This window comes from Ammospiza nelsoni, chromosome 1 (assembly GCF_027579445.1).
Source record: "Ammospiza nelsoni isolate bAmmNel1 chromosome 1, bAmmNel1.pri, whole genome shotgun sequence".
In the NCBI taxonomy this organism is placed as follows: domain Eukaryota; kingdom Metazoa; phylum Chordata; class Aves; order Passeriformes; family Passerellidae; genus Ammospiza; species Ammospiza nelsoni.
Window position 1 is genome coordinate 25,722,834 of NC_080633.1, and position 24,243 is coordinate 25,747,076.

Here is a 24,243-nt window from a genome sequence, read left to right on the forward strand (position 1 = left end):
TCAGCTTGATCACTTTGACTAAAATCTAATCTCTTAGGGGTTATGTTAGAAGACTTAGAAGAAGTACTCTTGGAAATTATCATAACAAAAATAAAGAAAACATCAATTCTATTTGTTTTGGAGGAGCAGCATTTAAAAATTAGTTCTTTACAATTTTATTTTCCCCCACTTTGACAATTATACCCACAGAGAATTTGATATTATACATAGTACTTAATGGCTTTTTGGCAACTTATTTACACACTTTTTATACAGTCAAGTAATAACAAGTTTAACCACATTTAAAGTAAGATTTGCAAACATTCTATTGGGGATTTGACATACTAAATATGCTACAAGTTGACTGCAATGCACTGCATTTAAACTGATAATTTCACATTTATTTCTACACTGTGGGTACCATCCCTAAACAGCAATCACATTTTTAAATTCTGAATTGAAGGAGGAAAGAATAGTTGTCAAATTATTTTGTAAGTGAACATTGCTCAATCTGCAGAAGCAACTCTATTGGCTTCACCACTTAAAATAGCCTGGAGAAGCTTAATTAACACTCTGGGCATTGCTCATCTGTAGACCATGAAACAACATAACACATTTACTCATCATTTTTTCCTTCTTGGGAGTAAGCAGCATGACAATGCTGCATTACTCTGAACAAAATATTTAGCTCACATTTCATTACTTCTTTACTGGGGTCTCTTCTTTTTAGTGGAAGGGAAAGCAAAAGAGGAAGAAAAAGAAGTCAGAGGTGGCATTTAGTGTGCTAAACTACAACCCATTCAATCACCAAACCAGGTGGTTGAGGGAGCTACAATCTTCAGAAAATCTTCAGAAATTTAAGAGATTAATATCCACGGGCAGGTAGTAAAAAATTTTCCCACTATTCTCAGCAAACCAACTAACCAACTTCCCCACTCTCCAACTGAGGATCACCTCATAGCTCAGAAGGGACTGGGCTTCTCTCTAGCGTGTTTATTTCCTTCCTCAATGCTACTGTCTTCTCAGGTCAGTGGTCTAGTCCCTGTCTGCTTTTTCTGCTGCTGTGCTCCTGCTCTTCAAGTATGTTCCTCCGTAAACCACATAACCCCTTCTTTTGCAAGGGTCTCTTTGCTCTCCTGACAGATACAAGTTCCAGGACTTAAGAAGTTAAATCCTGACTTTCTCAACTGAAAATCTCATTTCAGAGCTATAAATACTGACAGTATATAATAAAACTATAAATACAGGCAATATACATTGTGACACCTACACATATGGTTAATAATAGCTCACAAGGGACAATGGAAAAAATACCAAGAACTACACAGAGAGTGGGGCATGATGCTGGAGAGCAAAGATGGAGGGAAGAAACTGGAAAAGTATGAGCTGTCTCAGGCCCTCAACACCTCCACAGAAATAATTTAGATACAACAGCTCCCTAATAGCACTGTGCCATCTACCTCGTATTTATTCTTCAGAACCACAAATTTTTCTACTCTTTTTTTTTATACCAGAATACCAAACTTACCCAGATAGTGGACTAATTAACCTCAGGAAGGCTAGACACAGTTATTTAAATTTAGGAAATGGGTCAAAGAAAGCCAGTTTCACAAAATCACTGAATAGTTTGAGTTGGAAAAGACTTTAAAGATCATCTAGTTCCAATCTCCCTGCCATAGGCACATACATGTCCCATTAGACCAGGCTACTCAAAGCCCCATCCAATCTGGCCTTGAACACTTCCAGGGATGGGGCCTTCACGACTCCTCTGGGCAAGCTATTCTGGGGACTCACCAACTTCACAGTAAGAGTTTCTTCCTTACTTCCTTAACCTAAACCTACTCTCTTTCAAGTTAAAGTCATTCTGCCTTCTCCTACCACTACATGTTCTTGTAAAATGTCCCTATGCTTGTGAAATGTCCCTCTCCAGATTATTTGTAGGCTCCACTGAGGTACTGAAAGGCTGCAGCAAAATCTCCCTGGAGCCATCTCTTCTCCAGGCTGAACAATCTCAATTCACAGTCTGTCCTCATAGCAAAGGTTCTCCAGCACTCTGATCATCTTTTTTTTGACCCTCCTCTGGACTAGCTCCAACAGGTTCACATCCTTCTTATCTTGAGAGTCCCAGAGCTGGATGCAGCAATGCAGGTGGGGTCTCACAAGAACAGAGCAGCGTTGGAGAATCAGCTCCCAGTCGTCAGCAAAACTAAAGCACATTTCTCTCAAGTATATAAGCAAGTACGTGAGTCTTTACTTGCATGTTCTCCACAGCAGGCCAACAAAGAAAGAATTTCAGTTAAATAATAAATATGGCCAGCACTTCACATGGTGATCTTCCCAACAGTTCTACAAATAACAGAAGCAGAGATAACCCTAAGGAAGAAAGGATAGCAAGGATAGAAGAAGAAAGTTTATCAAATCATTTAACAGTAAGGTATCTACATGAACACTTTACCACATGTAAGAACAATAATGAAACTCCTACCACATTCTCTGAACAATGTGGGTTTTTTCTAAGACAGCAATACTTCTTCTGAGTCAATACAATAATCACTCAGGAATATATCTGACTTCTTGGTGAGCATTGTTCAATTCTGATAATGGTATTTAAGTCTAACATGGTAATAATACAGTGAATGATTAATGGTTGGAAAAAAAACTATCAAGAGTTGTATGCTGCAATAAAGGAGCAAAAGATATGAAAAATTTAAGCAGAGAGAGTAAAATATTTACTTTACACATACCTTCAAAAATATTGCTTTCAACTCAGCTGGATCAGCTCTTTTGGTTAGAGCCACCTACAAGTAAATACAATTACATTAATATGCATAGCTTACACAAAAGGTGTCAAAGTGTCATTTAAAAACAAGAACACAAACAACAGAACAAGTGATGAAAATAAATGTTCACCTCAGATAAATTAGGCACAGCTTTAGTTGGCCACACTAATTTTATCCATTTCACACTTACATAAGGTTATTCAATATTTTTGTTCTGCTTTCGTTATGCAACCCTGCAACTCTTAAACAAGCACACATTAACAAGTCATAAAGACATTCAAGAAGCACATCTCTATAACATACCTCTCTGCTGGGATTCAGCATTATACTATCCTTACCACAGATTTTCTACATCTCTTGCACCTTTCACCTAAAGATTTCAGAGTGCCATACACAGCCCATAAGTGATAAATGGCAAGAATGAAATAGTCAGACTCACAAACTTGTTCAAGAAAGCAGCTCCATAAAAAACTGAATTTCAATGTAACTATTTGGCTTATTGCACCATTATAAACTTAAAGTGTAGATCTTTTTAATGAGATTAATTCAGAAAGCAGTATCTAGAGTATCTAGATTTTTCTGCAGATCAAATTAGGAAGTTCAAACTAAAATGAAAGTTATATTTATCACCACAAGCCCAAATTAGATTTTTTTTCAAAACACTGAATCAAAAAATATTCAACCCACTATGAAGTAAGTTCATCAGTATTATCCTGGTTGATATACCATACAATCCTTTTGCTGCTTTTGGCACTAAATGGATGTGTCCCCTCAGCCTGTGCCTACTATAGCTTCCCTTTCCTTCTTCAAGCTACCTTGATAAAATCTTGCTTGCTAAGATAATAACCCTCATCTGACAAGTCAATTCAGAACATCCATTTATTCCAAATTAAAAAAAAAAAAAATACTTTGCAAGCATACACATATTTTCAAAAAATTTGTAACAGGGAATAAACAGCCAAAGGACAAGACATACAATCTTACCCTCACTTAATTAAACATCAGAAATATTATCAATAAAACACTACTTTACTTTCTTAACTCTTTATAGCAATGGTAGAGTGCAAAGGCAAATGTGACCCCAAGTGCATTTCTGGAAGCTTACTGGCCTACTGCAGAAAATAGAAGGAGTCTGTATAAGTCTGTACTACAGCATTATATCCTCACACATACACTTACTGACAAATCTTCAGTAAGTTTGTCCTCATCCTAGATGGTGAAAAAACACCAAAAAAACCCACACAAAAACATGCAAAAAAAACCCCAAAAAACCAAACCAAAACCCAGAATATTTTAAGAAAAGTTGATTATGATTATGGCTTCTTACAAAAGTTGATATGATTACGGTTCCTTACAAAATTCTGTAAGTTTTTTAAAAGGGAAAAACCACATCTATGCTCAACTGACAAAGTCCACAGCTGGAGTCCCAATCCTGTGTCTACACAGAAATCTGTGTGAAAGCATTGCAAAAAAATCAAAGTGTAATTGTGAAGCTAAGAATATAAAAATGTGTGTTTGCTAAAATGCAAGCTGTCCTAAATACAATCACTGTGAGCAGGGATTTAATTTAACCTGTTTGTAAAAATCTGATAGTCTAGAGCAATTGGGAACTCTGTGGAAAGAAAAAAAAAAAACAGTATTTCTATGCTGCTTCAGTCCAGAACTTTGCCACTATACAAGCAAAGGAAAGACACTTCTTTAGCCAGTAAATATAAATCAGTATCATATTTTATCTGTCTTAAAGTTCAAATTTTATACTGTCGAGAAAGCAAAGCCTAAAGAAACCAAGGCAGGGAAAAAAAGGAAAAGATACATGAACTTACACTATTTTCCTTTAATTTCACTGACATTACCAATTCTGAGAAACTTGGGAGATGTGCTCACAGTCCAGCTACTGTTTTTGAGCCCCCTCTTGATTACGGGGGAATTTGAGTGGTGTTTTTTACCGTCAATACTGAAAGCTAGGTTGAAGTTGGTTAGGTCAATGAATGGCACAGGAGAACTGCAGACTGGGAGCCCCAGTAGTGGCTGCATACCACAGCTTTTCTCCATTTCCCACAGTCTACTTCCTCATTTTTCCATTCCCCAGCAAACAGGAGAGGAAAGGCATGGTTAACACTGTGTTAATTGGTGCATCCATGTCACATCTACCAATGTGCTTTCTGAAAGGTGTATCTGATCCCAATTGAAGAAAAGAGCCTCCATTACATTACATGAGAACTTCAGGAAGAACTTCAGATATTAATGCAGCCATACCAGTGACTAAGAGAAGCATTTTATTCAGCTTTTCATCCATACCCAGCTATAGGCAAGGCTGAAGCTGCACACACAGCCATAAAAACTGATCCTGATGACAGGTGTTACTAGAAGATTCCCACTCTAGAAAAGGTAAAAATATTACTTTCCATACCATTCTGTAATCTGTTATGTCATCAGTTGAAAGGCTGAGTAACCTGATGCCAACAAGACTGCAAGCTGACAGGGAGCATGCTTGATGAAAAGTGACCCACAGACGAAAGCTGCTTCTCCATCAGTCAGCTCAGGTGATATTTACTGACTCACATAACCGGGTTCAGGTGATGTGTTTTGTTACTGGAAAGACTTCCCAATTTTACTTCCATCTTTTCTCCATAAAGATAAAATCAGCTACGAGCTGGAAGGCCTAACACCTCTCTAGTGGCACGAGAAGGCATTTGATAAAGGAGATCTGAGCGAAATGATGTTGCATTGCTCTTTAAAAAAAATACTATGTAACAGATACACTTAAAACAGCAACTTCTATTAAGTAAGGTTCAGTGAAGAACGCCCTCCAACATACAACATTTGTTATTAAAAAGCCCAGGAGACAACGGAGTACATCAACTGAAGTGCAGGACTATAATCAAGTTAGAACACTCTACAGGGAAGATTGGGATCATGTATAGAAAATATCAGCAGGGATTTTCATTCCTAAGGAAGACACCTGAAAGACTTTAGCAACATACTGTGTGTACATGGGTGTTATAATATATCTGAAGAATGAAACAGAACAGGCAGTATAAGAACTGCACTTAAAATGCTGAGTCCCTCCCATTAGCAACAACACTCAACAAAGGGTGCACAGAAAAAAGGAAAACTCCGTGAGAGACAGTAACATAGATTGATTTGCATGCTGGAGCTCATCATATCTTCAGGCTCCCTTGCACCTTGACCATAATTTCAGCCCATTTTCTCCAGCAGCCCTCTTTTCTCCTTATTGACTTATCCTCAATTTACAGAGGCATGCATTTTCAGTCTCACTTCCATACTCAAAATTAAATGCAGAGTCTTTCCATAAAAATATAACTGTAGGACACAAGAAAACAGAATCCACTGAGAGTCAAAGAAGATTATATTACATTTCCAACCAATTCTATTAATATATTTGTCATACACAAGGTAGAAGAAACAGGTTGTGAAAGATTGCATGGTCTCAAAAGACACAAAAAGATTAATAACAGCATGCTCCATCCAGTAAAGAACAACAACATGGGGGGGCAAGAAAGAAAAAGGGCAGTAGGAAAATCATAATTAATGTCAATATAACATCAATCTAATGGCAAAGATATAGTATCTGATCTTCTCACCTTTACAGCAAAGATCATTTTAGTAGCCACAATCTGAACAGAGTAAAGAGGTGATTATGATCTAGGAATACTTGGGAATTGCCACAATATTCTAGAAAGTTTATTGTAACAGCAAGGCCTAACCCAAGACAAAGAGATAAAACTCTTTCTTTCTTTTGTTTTAGTCTGAATACAATTCAGATGTGAAAGAAAAACGGAGGTAAGGTTGCCCCCCAAGACCTCAGTATCTTTAAAACCTCCTGACACCGAGCAGGTAAGATGCTGGACAGCTGTCCTTCTCCAAGCAGAGAGCCAGAGCTGTGGCACAGCTGACAGTGGTGAGCTTGGTCTGCTCAGTTCTAGAGAACACCATCTACAGACACATACAGAGAAAAGATGTTTGATGAAAGGCTCAACAAGTGATCACATACTCCTGTAACTTGTGTTGAAATTAAGATTATTTTTCAGAAGTTCATCCATTCTTAAACACAACTGAAGAATGCAATGTATTTCATACCACTACAAGACCTCAAATTAAAATTGAAACCTTATGTCTTGTAGGGATATTCTTTTATTTCATCACAAGTTATTGAGTCCACCTGTAAGTCTCAAACACATGTGGCCCAGTTTATGTAAGAGGTCAGATTAGATCATTGTAATGTTTCCTTCTGGCTAAAAGTATACATATACACTTCAAATGTGCAACTCCAAAGGAGATCAAACTGGGGTTTGACCTTACATTCTTGTTTAAATGAGTGACTGGAATATCAGAAACCAGTCAAAGCACAGTTACTGGCCAAGTCTGAATTCAGACCAGAAACCCACAAAGTATTATGCTAAGACAATATTCCAGTTTTTATTTTAATACAGCTAACCTGTTCATGTAGATGAGAATCATCTTTCTTCCTTTTTTAGACTATACTGGCATTAACATATATAATCATTTTCCTAACCTAGCACTTTCCTTGGTCACTTTCCATCATCACACCCATATCCTAAGTTACAAGTATTCTGCATCAGCCTCTGTGCAGGGCACTGCCTCTTGTTTCAGCTGCCTCAATAACCATTTTCTGTTAGTCCAATATACATATTGTCACCTCAGCAAAAGAACTGCCATTCCTTCTACAGTAAAAGAACTTGACTGTGATCTACAGTGGAAAGTGAACTATGCAGAACTTGACATTACAAGGGAGATTTCAAGCAAGATGTGTGGACCAGCTCACCAAGCAGAGAATCAGACAACTGCAAGGAGAGCTGGCATTGAAGACAGATCAAAAACCTTCTCAACAGACCTCCTTAACAATAAACTGAGTATTTCTCCTAGGAAAATACAGTTCAGATAGCATTTGGCATATCTGCCCAAAGGCTTAGGCTAAGAAGAACTGCAAGAGACGTTGGTAACTACCAAGCAGGTAGGTACATCCAGCCTGATCAGTCTGAGCACAGTCTTTCTTTTCTAAAAACAGTTCTGATCCTCTCAATCAAACATTCCAACTACACTTTGCAAAAGTCTAACCCTACACTAAGCATTCCTTTGTCTAATAACACCTAGCAAAGCTAAGATAAATGAATGCTATTAACAATAAAGAATCTTCTATAGGATCTTTTCATACCCTACAGACTGGTTGAGAATGAAGAGATGCAGAACAAGCACTATTGAAACTAGACAGTTGTGCTGAGTCTACCCCACACACTGGTGAAGCAAAATGAATTGTTAGCTAACAAAGACAGCATATCTCAAGCAAAGCTATTCACATCCATCTTCACTTCATCATAATTATAATCTCTGGGCAATTCCCAGTCTTCTGCACCATGGGAGGTGGAAGCCTCGCTTCCCCCAGGTGAATCAAAGCTAACAAACCTACTTTATTGTGCAATTACCTTCTAGCTTTGATCCTACTTTCAAAGTCCCAGAGCAAATGCAGATGGCTTGTTCATAGGATGGTTCTCACACAAGGAGACTCCCAATGAACCATAGTATTTTTGCACACAAATTCATCAGGGACCAACACCAATTATATACACACAAGGAATATCCTTGTCCAGTTTGTCCAATACTTCCAAGTAGGTACAGAAACCAAGGTGGAAGTAGTACATATCTTAAGAAAAACTGCTACAAGAATTTCCAAGATTAGCTAATCAATGCTATGTAAAAATGCCTTTAGAGTGTTTACTTCTACAATTTTTGTACTTTAAGATCTGGAAAACAGAAGGACAGTAAAACCAACAAAGGTAAAAATAGCTAGGCATCGCCATTGGTTAGTGAAAACATTTAAGTAAAGGAAAAAGCACCATACTGTGGCCAACACAAACCACTCCAAACTTTAAGCACTTATCAGAAAATGGAGTTAGGAACAAACTGGACTATTTGTAGTCAGCCTCCAGACTAGGACAAGGATACAACAGCTATCATTCCTGCAACAAAAATTGATGCACTACACCACAGTAAGAAACTGAACCTGAAAACCTAAACTTTGTTAAAAACAGAAACTTCTTTCACTTTTCATGTTACTATCAGAAAAAGCCCAGTTCTCCAATCACTCTATCTATCCATCATAAAGTGTTACCATACTGTGACTGTAACTTCTCTCTCAAAGTAATATTCCCTATTGTCTCATAGCTCTTCTGCAACACATTTTTACTCAGGACAGTGATTCAGAGATACACAAGTGAGCCACATTGTAATGGCCATTATGCAACATTAACATGTTCCTGGGTATCTCAGCAAACCAGAGCTCACCACTCACTTGAAGAATTGAATAATTCTACTTAAGATATATTAGAGGTCCTTCAATTAAAAAGTTTCTTTTCAAAGGAGCTCCTGAGAATGGTCAAGAGACATTTTTTATCCAGTCATGGGTATGTTTCAAAAATACCCACTCCTGCTCTTCATAGATGGATGAGGTTATAGATGTTAATGCTGCTATTTACTTCCTTACACCTTTCAGAAACAGAGTCATATTTAAGAATTATGAACCTGATAAAACATATTTGGTGGCTATCTCAGTCCAGATTAGACTTTCCTTTTTGATTCTCCCAGGGCATGTTTTGTTACAACAATAATGCTAATGTACACCCAGTGCACCGACCATAAGCTCAAGACATCAACGGCCTCATGTTTATCTTTCAAAACAGTCGTCCCAGTTCCAGCAATTTGTCTTCCAGAGGCTTACATCTAGCAGAAAAACATTCATCTCACCCAAAGAAGCAAAGGATAGGAAAATTCTCCAGTGTAACAACTGCAAAATTGAAAGCAGTTTCTGCAGAAAGCAGACAGTGAAGATACTGAATGACACTGTTACCATTCAAAAATTATAAGAGAGAACTGGCAGACTATCATGCAGCATGAATCTTGCCTGGCATTCAATGTTATTAACATAAAATATGTATTTTAACCCAGATGAAGCAATGGGTAGGTGACAAGTCAAAAGGCCATTTAACACCATGGCTCTCAGAACGTGGCATCTTCAGGAAGCATCATCTCACAGCTGTGCAGGGCAACAGTGAGCTCTGAGAGATCCATCTCTGAATGCAACACACCAGTTAGTAACACGGCTCTTCAAGGTACCCACGCTCATGGTGCTCAAGGTTCCCAACAGCTCACAGCTTAATGGAGACAATCACTCCTGGTTTCATCTGGCTTCAAGCTTCTGACCCCAACCACCACCCAAACACTCACTTTCCCCTGCCATAGCACAAAGCAGCTATAATAACCTAAAGAGGTTCTTCCACCAAGAAAAGTCACAACCCAAAGATTCAAAACAATGGTATGATGCACTCCCAAGGAACTTCTTCAGAGTCCTCAATTGCACCTGACATCGTACAGTACACACAGAGACCTAAAAAGAGGCATTCCATGCTTTATCTGACACCTTCATGAATTACAGAATCAACAATGGCAAGGACACCCTGAACAATGTTAAAAAGGTGTCTGCATAATTTTCTCTTCCAGATGCCAACACAAGGTCCCAGTGAGTGAGCAAGATTGTTTGCAGCAATAAACAAAAACCTGCTGCCTTTTGAAGAAAGCAGACCTGGCACAGAGCCATACAGGGGTATGATAACCAGAATGACCTGCTCTTAAATAACTGCTAATTACAAAAACCTACCACCAAAATAGTAATAATAATAATAATAATCATCATCATCATCATCATCATAAAATGCAACAAAAAATTGTATCACGTAAACTTGTGGAACGTTTATAGGCAGCATCTTAAGTTGTTGCTAGAGTAATCTGTAATCTGTAACACCATGCTTGTGAATGAGCAGGTAAAGAAATGTGCTGAAGAAAAGTTAAGAAAAGTTATGAAATATATATTACATGACTCGATCAATAATGGCACAACAGGAACTATGTAGGAATAACTGACAGGTAAATGTGGTTTGTTTCAGTATTGTGTTTCTTTCTTTGAAGACAGAAGTTCACTTTTCAAGATCCTGTTTATAATCAATTCCATCTATTCAGCTCTATTCAAAATGCTACACCTCAGCAGCTCAGAGAACTGGGAAGGGTGTGGGAGTGGGCACAAACCTTTATGCATGTATGGATCCAATCTACAACTTTAAAAAGAACAAATGACACCTGCATAAGAGAAACAACATCACACACATCAAGTAAAGTTATTAATAGGCTATAAATGGTGAGACTCAAAGAAAAGCTAAAATCCTGTGGTCAGGAACCCTTCCCCATAGCTAACAAAAATAACAGGAGCATTCCAGAACATATTTGGGCAAAAGGTAACATTTTCCTACTTGAAACAAAAAAACAATGCTATTTATTTTTCTTTTTTCTATCCACACAGCACTCAACACAGTGGCATACTGGGTCATGAGAAGCATGGCCATGGTCTCTGAAAGTTGAGTAACAGTAACTATTCACCTTTCCCACATAAACATGTTAATAAGCCTCTGGCTATGGAAGACCTGGACTTTCACATTAACAAAGTATCTCTCTCCCTTGAAGATTTTTACCTGTCATCTCAAAATAATACATATGTCAAAGTATGTGTTTTCAAACACACTCTCTTTTGCCTGTAAACAAGGGTATCACTGTTTGTCCAACTAGCACCATACGGGTTTTCGTTTAAACTTATTACATAATCTCCCTGAAGACAGGGAGTACAAAGTAAAGGCAGTTTAACATTTTATTTCACAATTCTTACCTTCAATATTAACAACAAACAACTGCTTGATGTTTAAATATTAGCAGATTACACAGCTGCCACAGGACACTCTGGTTGTGTGACCTTCATTCTTGCTTAAGATGTGAACTGAAAAGTGAAGCTATCAAAGAGGGTACTTGGAAATAATTTACAGTTTCATGCAGGAATATAAAATAAACCAGTGAAGACCTATATTTTTTTATGCAATGCTGTCACTGTAATCCTAGGGGTTTATCTGCCACTGACCTGCCACACCTCAGTCAAAATTGTTAAAAAGTTCACAATAACTCTCCATAATACACCTAACTTGTAAGATACCTGACAACAATAATTAAAATCTTCTCATCTCCTTAAGAAACCGTGGAAACATTTTCAGCATTTTAATTACAAACTATTCTGATTTTAGCTTGAATGATTTTGGCTTATCATCCGTGAGTCTATTTTATCATAGATATTTGCATAAAGCAATAACTGTTTCATTAAAACATTAAATTTACTTCTGCTGCATTGCCCTCTGAATGTTTTTGTGAGATCACTTGGTTGCAGTGGAAATAATGATGATGTCAAACTGAATATTTTAATTTAAAAATGGGAATTTAAAGATAAAATCCTTAAAATTACCTCCAGGAAAGCATTTTTAGCAGAGGTAAACAATATTGAACCTTTTTTTTTCCCCCAAGAAATGGACTTCCATTTACTTTGAGGGCATTGCAGTCAAACTAAAGTCTAAAAATACCAGATTAACAAACACAGAGCAGTATTTAAGACACTAGAGAAGACCTAGCACTTTTCTTTTAATGACTCAGTAACCAGGAGCTCTTCCATTTCATTCCTTCAATGCTTGGGTTGTTATCAGCACCCTGACATCACCAAATGAATTAGAACAGCATGCCTGCCATCCCATAGTAGCCTACTTTTTAGCCCAAACTGTCAAAACTGCAGCAGAATTCCAAAAAAACTCTTTCTGACCAGTTGATCCAGCACTTTGAAACACAAAAAGTTAATGCTTTACCTCAAAAAAAAAAAAAAAAAAAAAAAAAAGAAAAAAAGGCTGGGTGATCAATCAGTGATTACACCTCACAGCTTTCACAACCTGCACTACCCCACAAAATCTGCAGTGAACAGAAAATCCAGGAGATCTCACACTAGTCATCATTACATACACCTTTGTTTGATCAAATCGTGGGTCATACACAAAGCCCCAGTTTTTCAAAGCTACAAAAGAATTGTAGGCACACATTCTGTATAAAACTTCCTAAAAACACTGGAGAAAAACAAGTGTATTTGGCAGACTTTCTGTGCATATTTTGCTAAGACACTTCCATAATTTTCAAGAGTTCAGGGCTCTCTTTACTTCCTTCACTTGCCACACATCCAGAGAAAAAGAGGAAAAAGCTGATTTATTATCAACTTGCCAAAGGCACATAGAATAAGGAACTATTAAGTGCTATTTCAATGATACAGGATTTAAATGCTTGCACACTTGAGAATTAAGTATTCTTGTCTGGTCTGTTCTCTTACCTGAGATACTGAATCTATAGGTTACATGTAATGGAAAACCAAAAGCAAATTGCAAGAGTTTCGCAGTCATTAAGGGTTTTACACCACTATCTTCTTTATGGAGACAAAAGAGGCTCAAAACTCCTGTAGTATAATCTTCACAATGCAGAAAAGACTGAACCTGCTTCACACCAGTTAGTCTTGACAGAAAAGATTCAGACCAAATTACTGATCTAGGTCTGCGAACAGAGTAAAAGCAGTTGAATAAAGTTTGTTGTTGCCATGTTTTTCTTCCTTTTGAACAGCATCAACATGGGACTAATTCATGATCTTTAGAAAGTAGTTTCCAGTTAGACTGACACACAATGGCAAGCAGTCTTAGACAGGTGAAGTGACAGGAAGGAGGAAGGCTGACTTGATGTCAGTGACAAAAACTATTTTAATGGAAATGTGAAATTATTCAAAAATTTCTTCTCCCAAACACGTGAAGATTTCTCTAGTCAGATTCAGACTGCACAATGGGCTGAGAGAAGGAATCAGGCAGACGCGGTATTTTTACATACCGTGTTTTTCTAATGGCTTTTCATACCCAGTGCCTCACTTAAAGGTTTCTTCTGTCAAAGATCTGTTAAATCAGCGATGTTTCATCAAATAGTAGTTGTCAAACATGATAAAGAACTACAATAATAAAATACGTGACCAAGAGGTTTTAGCAGCCAAGGATTCAGGGAAGACTGGGAATAGGTTTTATTTCCAAGGCAGAGAAAAATGACAACAGTAATGAAGTCTGCTGTTTGTATTCAGTAGTACTAATTTTCAGACCTCTTCTATCCTAAAGTAAGACCTACACATCAGGTCAAGCAATGGACAGATGTGACAGGAAAGTCACATAACAAAGGAAACACATGACTGCTATTGCAGGACATATCTTTCAATTAAATCTTTTAAGAAATGAGACTCCTGCCCTGCTACTGATATGAGGCAACATCCCAGTCTCTCTTCCACACTAAGAGCCCACACCAGACCCAGACTTGCCTAAGCAGATGTAGAGGGCACCTGATGTAAAAGAAGTGCAAAAATAAAAAAGCAAAGCCACACCATAAACACACACTACCAAGAGGCATTAAGACAGGAGATTTTATTTCTCACATGTCTACACATTTGAACACAGACCTTCAAACCAGAGTTGCATGTACAGACATAGAATCTTTGTGTCATGATCCTGCTGATGGCCTTTCATGTTTTGGAGATGTTACCTGCATTTTGATTAACACCCATCAACCTTTGACGAAAGATGTAGTCAGATGCTGCTCAAGCTACTCCAACACTGAATAATTTGCTCTAATTTATTTCTTTAAAACTACTCTAATTTACTGCTTTACTTTGATGAAGTGGGCACTTTTGATAACTTCCCAGAATTATATATCCATTGGCTGAAGCAAAAACCCAACCCCCCCCAAAATGGTGATTCTACTGGCTGACAGAGTTCAGGGAAGTTGGGATAAGAAATAGCAACTAAAATATAAAGACAATTAGAATTTTTTCCTCCTACTAGCTAGATGATTGGCATTTGGTTTAGGATCATCCTGGTGAAAGCCTCCTCCCCTGTTGACTGAGTGCATTTTTAAGTAGTGGGCAAACATCATCAGGAAAGAAAAATGTGTGCCTTTCCTTATTCTGAAATCTACAGCCATTTTCCCCAGTACACAATGTCAGAATGAAAAACAAAGCACAGTGACTGCTAGTTAATTTTTTCTCTTCCTCTTCTTGCAAAGCCAGCTCTAAAAAAAGACACCAACCTGCCACAGAACCTTCTTTGAACTTTACATTTCCTACTAAGTTTAAACTTTTCTTGTCAGATAGAAATGAAGCTTGGCTACAGGAAAAAAAAACATTTTTAAATCCTTGGTGGATAAAGATCAGGCAGTATTCACCTACAGAAACTGAAAAATGTGAAAAGATAAATGCAAAACAGTGTGTAGAGCTTGAAAAATCTGTGGTCACTGGCATTTTACATAACAATCTGAATTCCAGTAAATCAAATTTCAATTACAAAGGAAGTACCAACAAGATCACTGTCATAAACAGAGAAATAATAAACTCTATTGGGGAAACAAGAAGCGAAATTCAACTATATGAGATGTCTATTCTCATCCTTTTCTAAAAGTTTTCAGTTGAAGAAATTTGTTCAGCTATACAGGAAATACTCAGACTTTGATTCCCCACACTTCCCTCCCTGTGCAGTTCCACAACTGCTCAGGAATGATATATTTTAGACTTGCTCAACAGCTCTTTAGCTCAAAAGCCATGTTTTGATACTTAGAATACTAATTACACAAAAACATCTGAATCACAGAATATGCTGAGTTGGAAGGGACCCACAAGGATCATCAAGTCCAATCGCTGTCCCTGCACAGGACCACCCCCCAAGACGACTGGACAATGCCCTCCCCACCATGGGCCTGAGGCCATTGTCCAAACACCTCTTGAACTCCATCAGGCCTGGTGCTGTGACACTTCCCTGGGGAGCTGTTCCAGTGCCCAACCACCCTCTGGGTGAAAGAACCTTTCCTAATATCCAACTTTAATCTCCCCTGACACAACTGCAGGTTCTTCCCTTGGGTTCTGTCACGGGTCACCAGAGTAAGGAGATCAGTGTCTGCCCCTCCTCTCCCCCTCATAAGGAAGTTCTAGACTGGGATGAGGTCTCCCCTCAGTCTCCTCTTCTGTAGGAGGAGGGAAAACAAACTCTGCTTTCACGTATTTGTAAGGTTGGCAGATAACTGTGGTCATCTAGCTACACAACATCTTCTGTATTCTAGCTCTGAAATTTAGTTTACTCTTTCAATCCTTCAATTACCCTAATCATCAAGGCATAACAATCATAGTTGTAAAAAGCACATGTATTACTTTTCTGATAGGTTCCAATAATTGCAAAAATAACCTTTAAAAGCCCTGAAATTTTTAAACTGATGGAATTTTTTTTAAAAACTAGACATTAAGAGTTACAGTGTACATTATCTTCACATGGGATTGATTCAGTGGGACCTGAAGACTGGAAAATAATTTAAAGAATGCACCCTTTAAGTGTAATGCTAATACCCTTCAAGTAAAATTATTCTTTGATATTTCTGTTTTGAAAAGAAGACACAATCAAGTTTCAACTATATTATTTGTGGCTAATCTCAATATAATCTAACAATAGTTCTACAGATAACTACAACTTTAGGAGTATTATTGCCAGCTCACCAAAACTTGGACCTTAGCAGGTGAATTTAATTCTGCATTCTGGCAGCTTCTATCAGATAATATATGTTGGTCAAAAAGCAGTTAATGAGCTTTAAAATGCTCAGTTTCTGAAGGATTCTTCTTCAAATTACAACATAACATTAACTATTTGCCTCCCTGATCAGTCTGTTTTGCTGCCAGACAATCCTGCCCTAGATACCCAAAAGAGGTGCTGGAGTACATTCATTATTAGCTTTCTGCAAAGCACTGCACTTGACAAAAAGGTAATCTTACAGGTCTGAATAATATTCAACTGTGTTTCTTTCCATATTAGATCAAATGTAATTAACCAGTGGTATGCAATAAGATGCAGAGTTAACATCCTTTTCCATCACTGGCACCTGGTTTTCATCATTAGTATCAACTACTAATAATGCAAACAGCACTAATAGGGCTGGGAAGGGCTCACCTGTCATAAGGACAGTTTGTGGAGCAAGAATTAACAGCCTCAAGACAGGTTACCTGTTCTATTCATTGCAGTCACAGTCACCTAAAATATTAACAGCATGAATGCCAAAAATGTGGAAAGACTACAGAGATGAGCAGAGTAAAGAAAATTTGTCACTTAAAAATGGAAACACTAAAACAATCACCAGTTGTGGTAGTACTATTTACTACTATAAACTTAGATTGCCTAAGTTTTCCAAATATGATATCTGGGTTTAAAAAAAAAATCAAACAAAAACAAATTTAAAAAAAAAAAACATAACAGCAAAAAAACCAACACAAATACAAATCCCAGAAAAAGTCTCAGGTGTCTGTTCTCAGAGTACCCTGCCTCCAGCTCTGGTCCAGTCTCTTTGAGATAAGGTCTTCTACCAAAAGATAAACTAATATTATTGATGCTAATGTGGACTTGCTGGTAGGGAGCAAGACCAAGGGCATGTGAAGGTCATAAGTCATAAAGGCAACCTAAACTCATAAAAGTAACCTAAACCACAAATGCATGAAACTTCTCTGTAGCTTTGTTTATCATTTTGACCTTTATACATTTTAATATGGATAATTCATAAAATGACAGAGTGCTTAACAACTCACATGTGTATCAATCATTCAAAAACTACCAATCAAAGGAAAATAAAACACAGATTATCACACAGCTCTCAAAGTTCCTTCATCTTCAGCATCTGTCATCAAAGTTATCCTCCTTTAATTTCCCAAATTTCTGGAGAGTTAGGATTTCATTTCTCAGTTAGAATTTCACCAGCTGCCTGACTCCTACAGACTAAGGCTACAGTCATCTGCGTGTTATGTTGAGCTAAGGCTGATCAGCACTGTTAGAAAAACAAGTATGGACCAGCTAGGCTAATCAGGGCAAAACCAACCACAAACTTGCCTAAAGCAAGTGGCAGTTACTCCTTCTACAACAAAAGTCAGGTCACTTTTGAATACATAAGTAAGCCAATGAGACACATACTAAAAAAAAAAAAAAAAAAAAAAAAAAAAAAAAAAAAGCAACACAATAGTAGAAACCATTTGCAAGGGAAGTCTGATTTCTAACTTCTGCTTACTCAGGAAACTCCTTTTAAAAACATTCCTTCAGCCCAGGTATTAGGCTATACAGAGAAAATGGGACAAAATACTTTAAAAGAGTACAAATATTTAAAAGAAAAGTTATGACAAAGCTTTCTTGGTGTTTCAGCTCCATTTTTTACTTTCCTTCTTTCAATTTAAATTTCTGCCGACTGGCATGTAAATAACTTGTGAGTGATTAGTTGACCAATCAGTTCTATGAGAATCTCACAATTTTGCCTATGCCATATTACAGTTACATCTGCATGGCTACATTCTTGCACCACACCTCCCACCTTCAGGGAAAAATCCCTACAACCTCTATGGCTATCTATGGCTGACAACAGACAAACCACTTACTAAAAGTAAAAAAGCCTGCCTTCTTACTTCTCTGCCAAGCAGTGGAAAATGTAAAAGTATCTATAAATGCACAGCAGTAAATATCCCTATAGCAGTCACACTAAACAAACTTTTGCAGGTCTCCAGCTTAAGGTATTTCTGTGCTCAGGGCCATCCACATAACTCTTTAAACTGCTTTGCTGTGAACTGTACTAGGGAACTGATCTGATCTGATGCAAACAAAACCAATTTATATACACAAAAAAAAAAAAGAGGAAAAAAAAAAGTGTAACTTTTTTCCCAGTCAGTTATCCATTTCAATTCACCATTATACTACTCTAGGATTGTCTCTGAATCATTATTTAGTGAAATCACAACTTCATAGCTACTGCCAGCTTTTAAAAACTGCAGTGACCTGGCAGTTCAAGAAACAGACAGGTACCTCTCCACACCAACCCAACCAAGAGAAGCAAGTTCAGCCCTGGCACCAGAGCAGAGAACAATCAGCCCAACACCAAGAAGGCAAAGAACCAGACCTAGAGACCTGGTCTAGCCTTGGCTTTCAAAGAAGAACCAGTAAGATCCTAAAGATATGGAGTAGTGATGATACTAAGATTTTAGAAGTATTTTTAAAAGGTCTGGCTGTGTGGGCACAAGTCTGCCCATCTCAGAGCACTCTCTACAAATAAAACTGTGTTTATATATTTGGAAACTCCACTTTGCTCAGCCTCTGAGGGTCTGATCCATTAGCACACCCCACTACCTCTAGTCACAGCATGATGCAAAAACCATTCCATTTGTACAAGCAGAAAGTCACATGCAATTTAAGGTTTTAGGACTCCAGAAGTTTCCCCAAGGTGCACATCCAGAACTGCTGCAGCCCTGATTTGAGCATGTACAGACATTTCAGACACACTGACCAGGCACCCAGCAACCACACATGCAACACGTCTAATGCACATCGGCAGTGAGCAGCCCTGGAGGCATCCTTCATGCAAAATGCATCAACACTGCTGGCAACAAAGAATCCAAACCTTCCCTCCCACTCAGGTGGGTACCATAATGGCTACAAACCGAATCAGGTTCTGGCAACAAAGAATCCAAATCCTCTCCCCTCTGTGCCAGGTTCCATAATGGCTCCAAATCAGGTTCTGGCCCACACCTCTTGCCCCAGTCCTTCTGTTGCTTTGTTACAAAACAGTGCAATGCCTGAAACACAGGTGCAAACCTTGCTCTTTAAAGATCCTCCAGGGACTTTCCTTTTCTTCATCCCTATTCTTTCATATTCCACTGGCTGCCTTGGATGCTCCCTAGTGAGCACACGGGCTGTTTTGGTACCAATCCCTCACAGCTCTGGTAGGTTTCTTAATTCTGAAGTCAAGTGGGTAAAAAAAGTTAGGCATGGAGATGTTAATCTAAAGAACAGCAAAAAAAAAAAAAAAAAAATCTTTTTCTAAATTGGTTTTCACATGGCCAGAGTGTAAGGTAGATCTCCACGGGGACTCAAAGAGTGACCATATTGGCCAGCACAAAAACACTTCTGGCAGGCTGCCTAGGCATGCAAGGTATCATAAATATATGAATCCAGCTGATGTTTAGGGATCTCACATATGCCCAACAAGAGGAATGTGATTAGTCCTGCAACAAGCTGTATTTCTTCTGTTTCTTCACTAAATGCACATAGTTTAGTGTACATGCAGTCACTTTGCCACTCTCTCTCTCTCAAATGTTTATTTTTTCCCTCTTCAGAGGAAAAGAAAAATGCCAACAACCCATTCCTTGTGAGCAATTTCATCCTTTAGCACACTGGATTTTGTTCAGGTCAAGTAACATTTTTTGTAAAGAATATAATTGCAATTGCCTGTTTCTAAGATCTTGTAAATAGCATGACATTATTTTAAAAACTGCATTTACAGTGTTCCTTTAAGTGTTTTAACACAGCTTCAGCTGAAATTGCTTTATTCCAAAGCAATTGAATATAGAGTATTTTTATAGGGACCTCTTTGTCTCTCTGTAAATGACTGAGATACAGATCCTTTCCAGAAAGAGGATGCATCAGAAAACATGCAACCTTACATTTTACTAGCCATAGTTATCTAGCACCATGAAACATCAGTTCCTGAAGATTATGTTGTAGCTAAAGCAAAACAGCATGATTAGCAAAGTCGTGCCTAGAGGCCTTATGCAAGATAGGTTTGGCACCATACAAACACAAAGGCTCTATTCAGTATGGTAAAGCCATTCTACAGCCAAAGCAGAGGCAATTCCATAGTTCAAAAGCAAAAATTAAGCTAAAAATCAGCAGCACATTCATTCCATTTTCCAGGAAATTCAGTATCACATACCTCCTTGTCATACTCCTTGGACAACATAGACAAATAAAATAGATACAGGCCTAAACAAGCTGGTCAGAAGACACATTGTTATCATTCAGGGCTGTAAGCTTGGTTACATTACAGCTCCAGGAGTGCCTTTAACAAGTGGTTTGAGGCACACTTCCAAGAGCTCCTCTACCCTCCTGCGACACAAAGCTGCATAGAAAGAGCAGATTATTTCCCAGTGTGATAAAATCCAGACAACTCCAAATTCTTTTCAGCAGGCATCACAAAAGACAAAGTATACACATAACTGCTGGATCCAGTAGCCCTCTCCTAGGCTATACATGAAGCAAAGTCACCCTGCAATTCCTCTTACAGGGGTACCATAATGGAAAGGAACAAGTTCCAAAAACCTGCCAAAACCACTGGCAGTTGCAACATGTGATGCCATCAGTACCTAACATATTGAAGACATAAAGCAACCTCTTCCACCACGTCCTCTTGTCCCCACCTTGCTCTGATAAGGAAAGGTGGAGTCAGAGAGGAAATAGCAGCACAAAGACACAGGCAAAATCAATTGAGACAAAACCCGCACTGTAATAAAGATTCTTTTCAGGGTAACTCAGTGTCCACTGCAGCAGAGAGCTGCATGGAATTTTTCCACAGCAGAATTGCTCCATGAGTGTCTTTCCTGGGATTACCCTTGCCAGTGGGCCCTGTTGCATGCTGTGAGTCTTGTGAGACTGGGACTCAACCAGTTCTCCTGAAGGTACACATCACAAGCAAAGATCTAGGCAGTAAAAGAAACCAAATGAAACCAGACACATAAACTGTGACAGGCAGGACAGTGGAGTAAATGACTTGGTTTCTTCTCTCTTTCAGATGCAGCCATCAGTCATGCTACTTTGCACTTAGAAAAGGTCTGAAATTATCAGCACTCATACAAATTCAATGTCCCTCTGTCAAGCAATTTCTGGTCTCTTAAGAAATCAAGATGCAGTAATAAGTCATAAGCAGCATAAATACATGGTTTTTTTCTGAGGGGAAAGTGGAAAGAAGAGTCTTATGATACATATAAGAATTTACATATTTCTGCACAGATCCAAAATGTAACCATGCAAGAGCAAGCACTGCTGGACCTGTACAGACTAGCAACAGGACTTTTCATGTGGATATTACACAGTGCTATCACCTCCAAAAAACTACCATGGCACCACCATTAAGTGCCATAACACTATTAAATCCATAGTACATAAACTCAGTGGTGCTTCAGGGAAACAGATTGCTCTCTCCTTACTCACCAACCACTTTTCTCTCCACAACTGATCTCACTGAGTGGCTGGAGCCTGTCCACAATGGACTACTCTCCTTTCAAGGACACAGGAGCCCATCATGATGCCAGAATCCCTCACCTCTTCTTTTCTGAGGGACCAACAAATCCATGTCCAATGCAATGCAATTCTTCTCTTCCATTTGGCTGGAGGAAGGGAAGAATGGCACGATTGAGAGCAAGAAGAGTGAATTTAATCTGTTCCCAGGCACACTCCATGCTACTGCTAGCACAGGAAAACGAGCGTGGAAGAAGGAGCTGAACAAAGAGGCAAAATGGAGCTGAATGATGCAAAAGGGACACACTGGGTGTGCATGGCAGCAAAATAATCAAAGTGGCATGGTTCTGTCAGCATCTAAGAGTTTTGGCATTGCTTGTAATCATGTTTATTTAGAACTGCATTGCCATTGTGCCTGCATTTCAATCGCTGCTTACCCAAACCTCACTAATTCACATCATCCAGGGCAGGCACTGGATCCCTTCTGCACACAAAAAGGGTTGTAGAGGCAGGGCCAGTGGTATCAACCCCTCACAGAACTCCAGTTAATACAGCTGAGGTGATGCATCCTGCAGGACTGGTGTGTTCACTGTGACATGTCTGACTGTAGTAACACCAAGACATACAAGGAGCCTGTGCCTGGGCACTAACTATTTTTGGTATGACAAGGTTTAGGATTTTAAAGGTAGATGTGGCAGTAACCAGAAACAACATTTAACTCCACTGATACAGCTTCCATAATAAACAGTTCCAGAAAAACAAAAGAGAAAAGAGAATTAAAAGAAAATTTAAATACATGAAAATTGCATAACCAATTTTCTTTACCTTGCATTACAACTATCCCAAATATTGTCACATAAGTCAGCAACAAATCTCTTTCTGTTACATTATTGACATGGTTCTGACAGTCTTAGAAAGATTTACACATGCACTTAAAATTAAGCGTGCAAGCAAGTCCCATAGGGTACTGATGTAAGGTTCATGCCTTCACTTGAACAGTCATTTTACAACTAGCTTTTTAGCATGCAATGTTCACTTTGTTCATAAGACAATAATTTTAAAGTAACTTATACTTTCTGAGTAGTACGGGCAGCCAGTACATGCCCAATGGAAAAAAGTTCACACATGACACACAAAAAAACAATTACATAAGAAACAGAGATATTCCACAGTATTCAAAAATCAACTCCTGTATCATTATTACACATATCATACAATTACAGAAGTTTATTCACATGCTAACCACAGCAGAGATAAAGTTTAATGGTGTTCATGTGCTTCCATGCTAAGCCACTGTTTTTACAATTTACTAGGCTTTGATTATCTATCAAAATTATTTGAGTTTGGAATTTTCATTAATGCAATTTTTAACTGTTTTGAACGTAGCTTAGTGGTTATGAAATATAAAGATTAAAAATATGATATATACTAGCTCCCATTAGAAATATCAATTTCTGACCTTAAGTTGAACAGACAAAGTAGCATAGTAGCAAAGGCAAAATCAACTACAGAAAAAAGTCTCATTGAGACATACCTTAGGACCTCCCACTGAAAATATGTTTATATTTTACCAAGCAGTAGAACTTTAAAAAGACAGCAAGTCACACTTTGCACATGCATGAGACAACAGCTATGCCCAGAACTTGTAGCAGAATAGGGATCAAGGGTAACTGACATTCACTCAACACAAACATTTAATTTTGCTGTAAAATACACACCAGGTGAACAGCAAGGGGCATTTGCTAGACTAGGTAAATTCTCTTTAGAACTATCTGGCTAAAGGGCAGAAAAACAACATTGTGATTGCATTGTTAAACACTCAAAATGAAGAAATAAGCAGGGCACTCTATGTAAAGCATTAGTGCTTTGTACCTGCATTACCACAAAGATGTTCCACATCACCTCTTTTTTTGCACAATGCAGAAAAAGAAGCCAGCACCTAGGATGGTAATTTAATTACCAAAGGGGTAAAAATCTGCTGGAAAATCTCACCTCTGGTTTTTACTGGAAATTTGTGTGAATATAATTTATAGCAGAGTTTTCCCAAAACAGTTTCAGAAAATGTTTTCAAAGTTTCAGGCACTGATGTGTAACATACATTGTTTAAAATGCCGTGCAAGTTGGAAACATTGAGCTGTATACAATGAAGGAAATTAAATCAGGCTGTAGTGCCCATTTCTTGATACCTGAGTGCTTAACTATGCAGCCTTAACAGTATCCCATTTGGGTTTTCCTTTTGAGAGACTGAATTCCTAGAGTTTGCTTAATATGTCAACATTTGAAATCTTGCAAGCAAAGACCAGTTACATTCAATCCCAAAGACTCATATGCCTAAAAGGGTACAATTAAAAAATTAAAGGAAGCGGTCATGCAGGATACTGGCAAGGAAAAAGTACTAAAGAAATTTAAGAAAAAGCATTTAACTCACCAGTCCATTGTTTGGCTGAGGT

General features: G+C 38.1%; 1 protein-coding gene across 4 annotated transcripts in view; it reads right to left on the reverse strand.

Annotated features, from left to right (window-relative positions):
- SLC25A13 (solute carrier family 25 member 13) overlaps positions 1 to 24,243 on the reverse strand; it is a 98,905-nt gene that overhangs the window by 72,387 nt on the left and 2,275 nt on the right. Inside the window, exons 1-2 of one of the 4 annotated variants that reach the window (XM_059481051.1) lie at positions 24,222 to 24,236; positions 2,724 to 2,777 (exon numbers count right to left, since the gene is read on the reverse strand). Coding sequence is in view for 2 of the 4 variants with exons in the window: in XM_059481037.1 (XP_059337020.1) it covers positions 2,724 to 2,777; positions 19,376 to 19,417 (96 nt within the window). In the remaining 2 variants the exon portion in view is untranslated. Of the gene's footprint in view, positions 1 to 2,723; positions 2,778 to 19,375; positions 19,519 to 21,766; positions 21,788 to 24,221; positions 24,237 to 24,243 lie in introns of those variants that run through there. The other 3 variants (XM_059481059.1, XM_059481037.1, XM_059481044.1) reach the window with 3 other exon arrangements.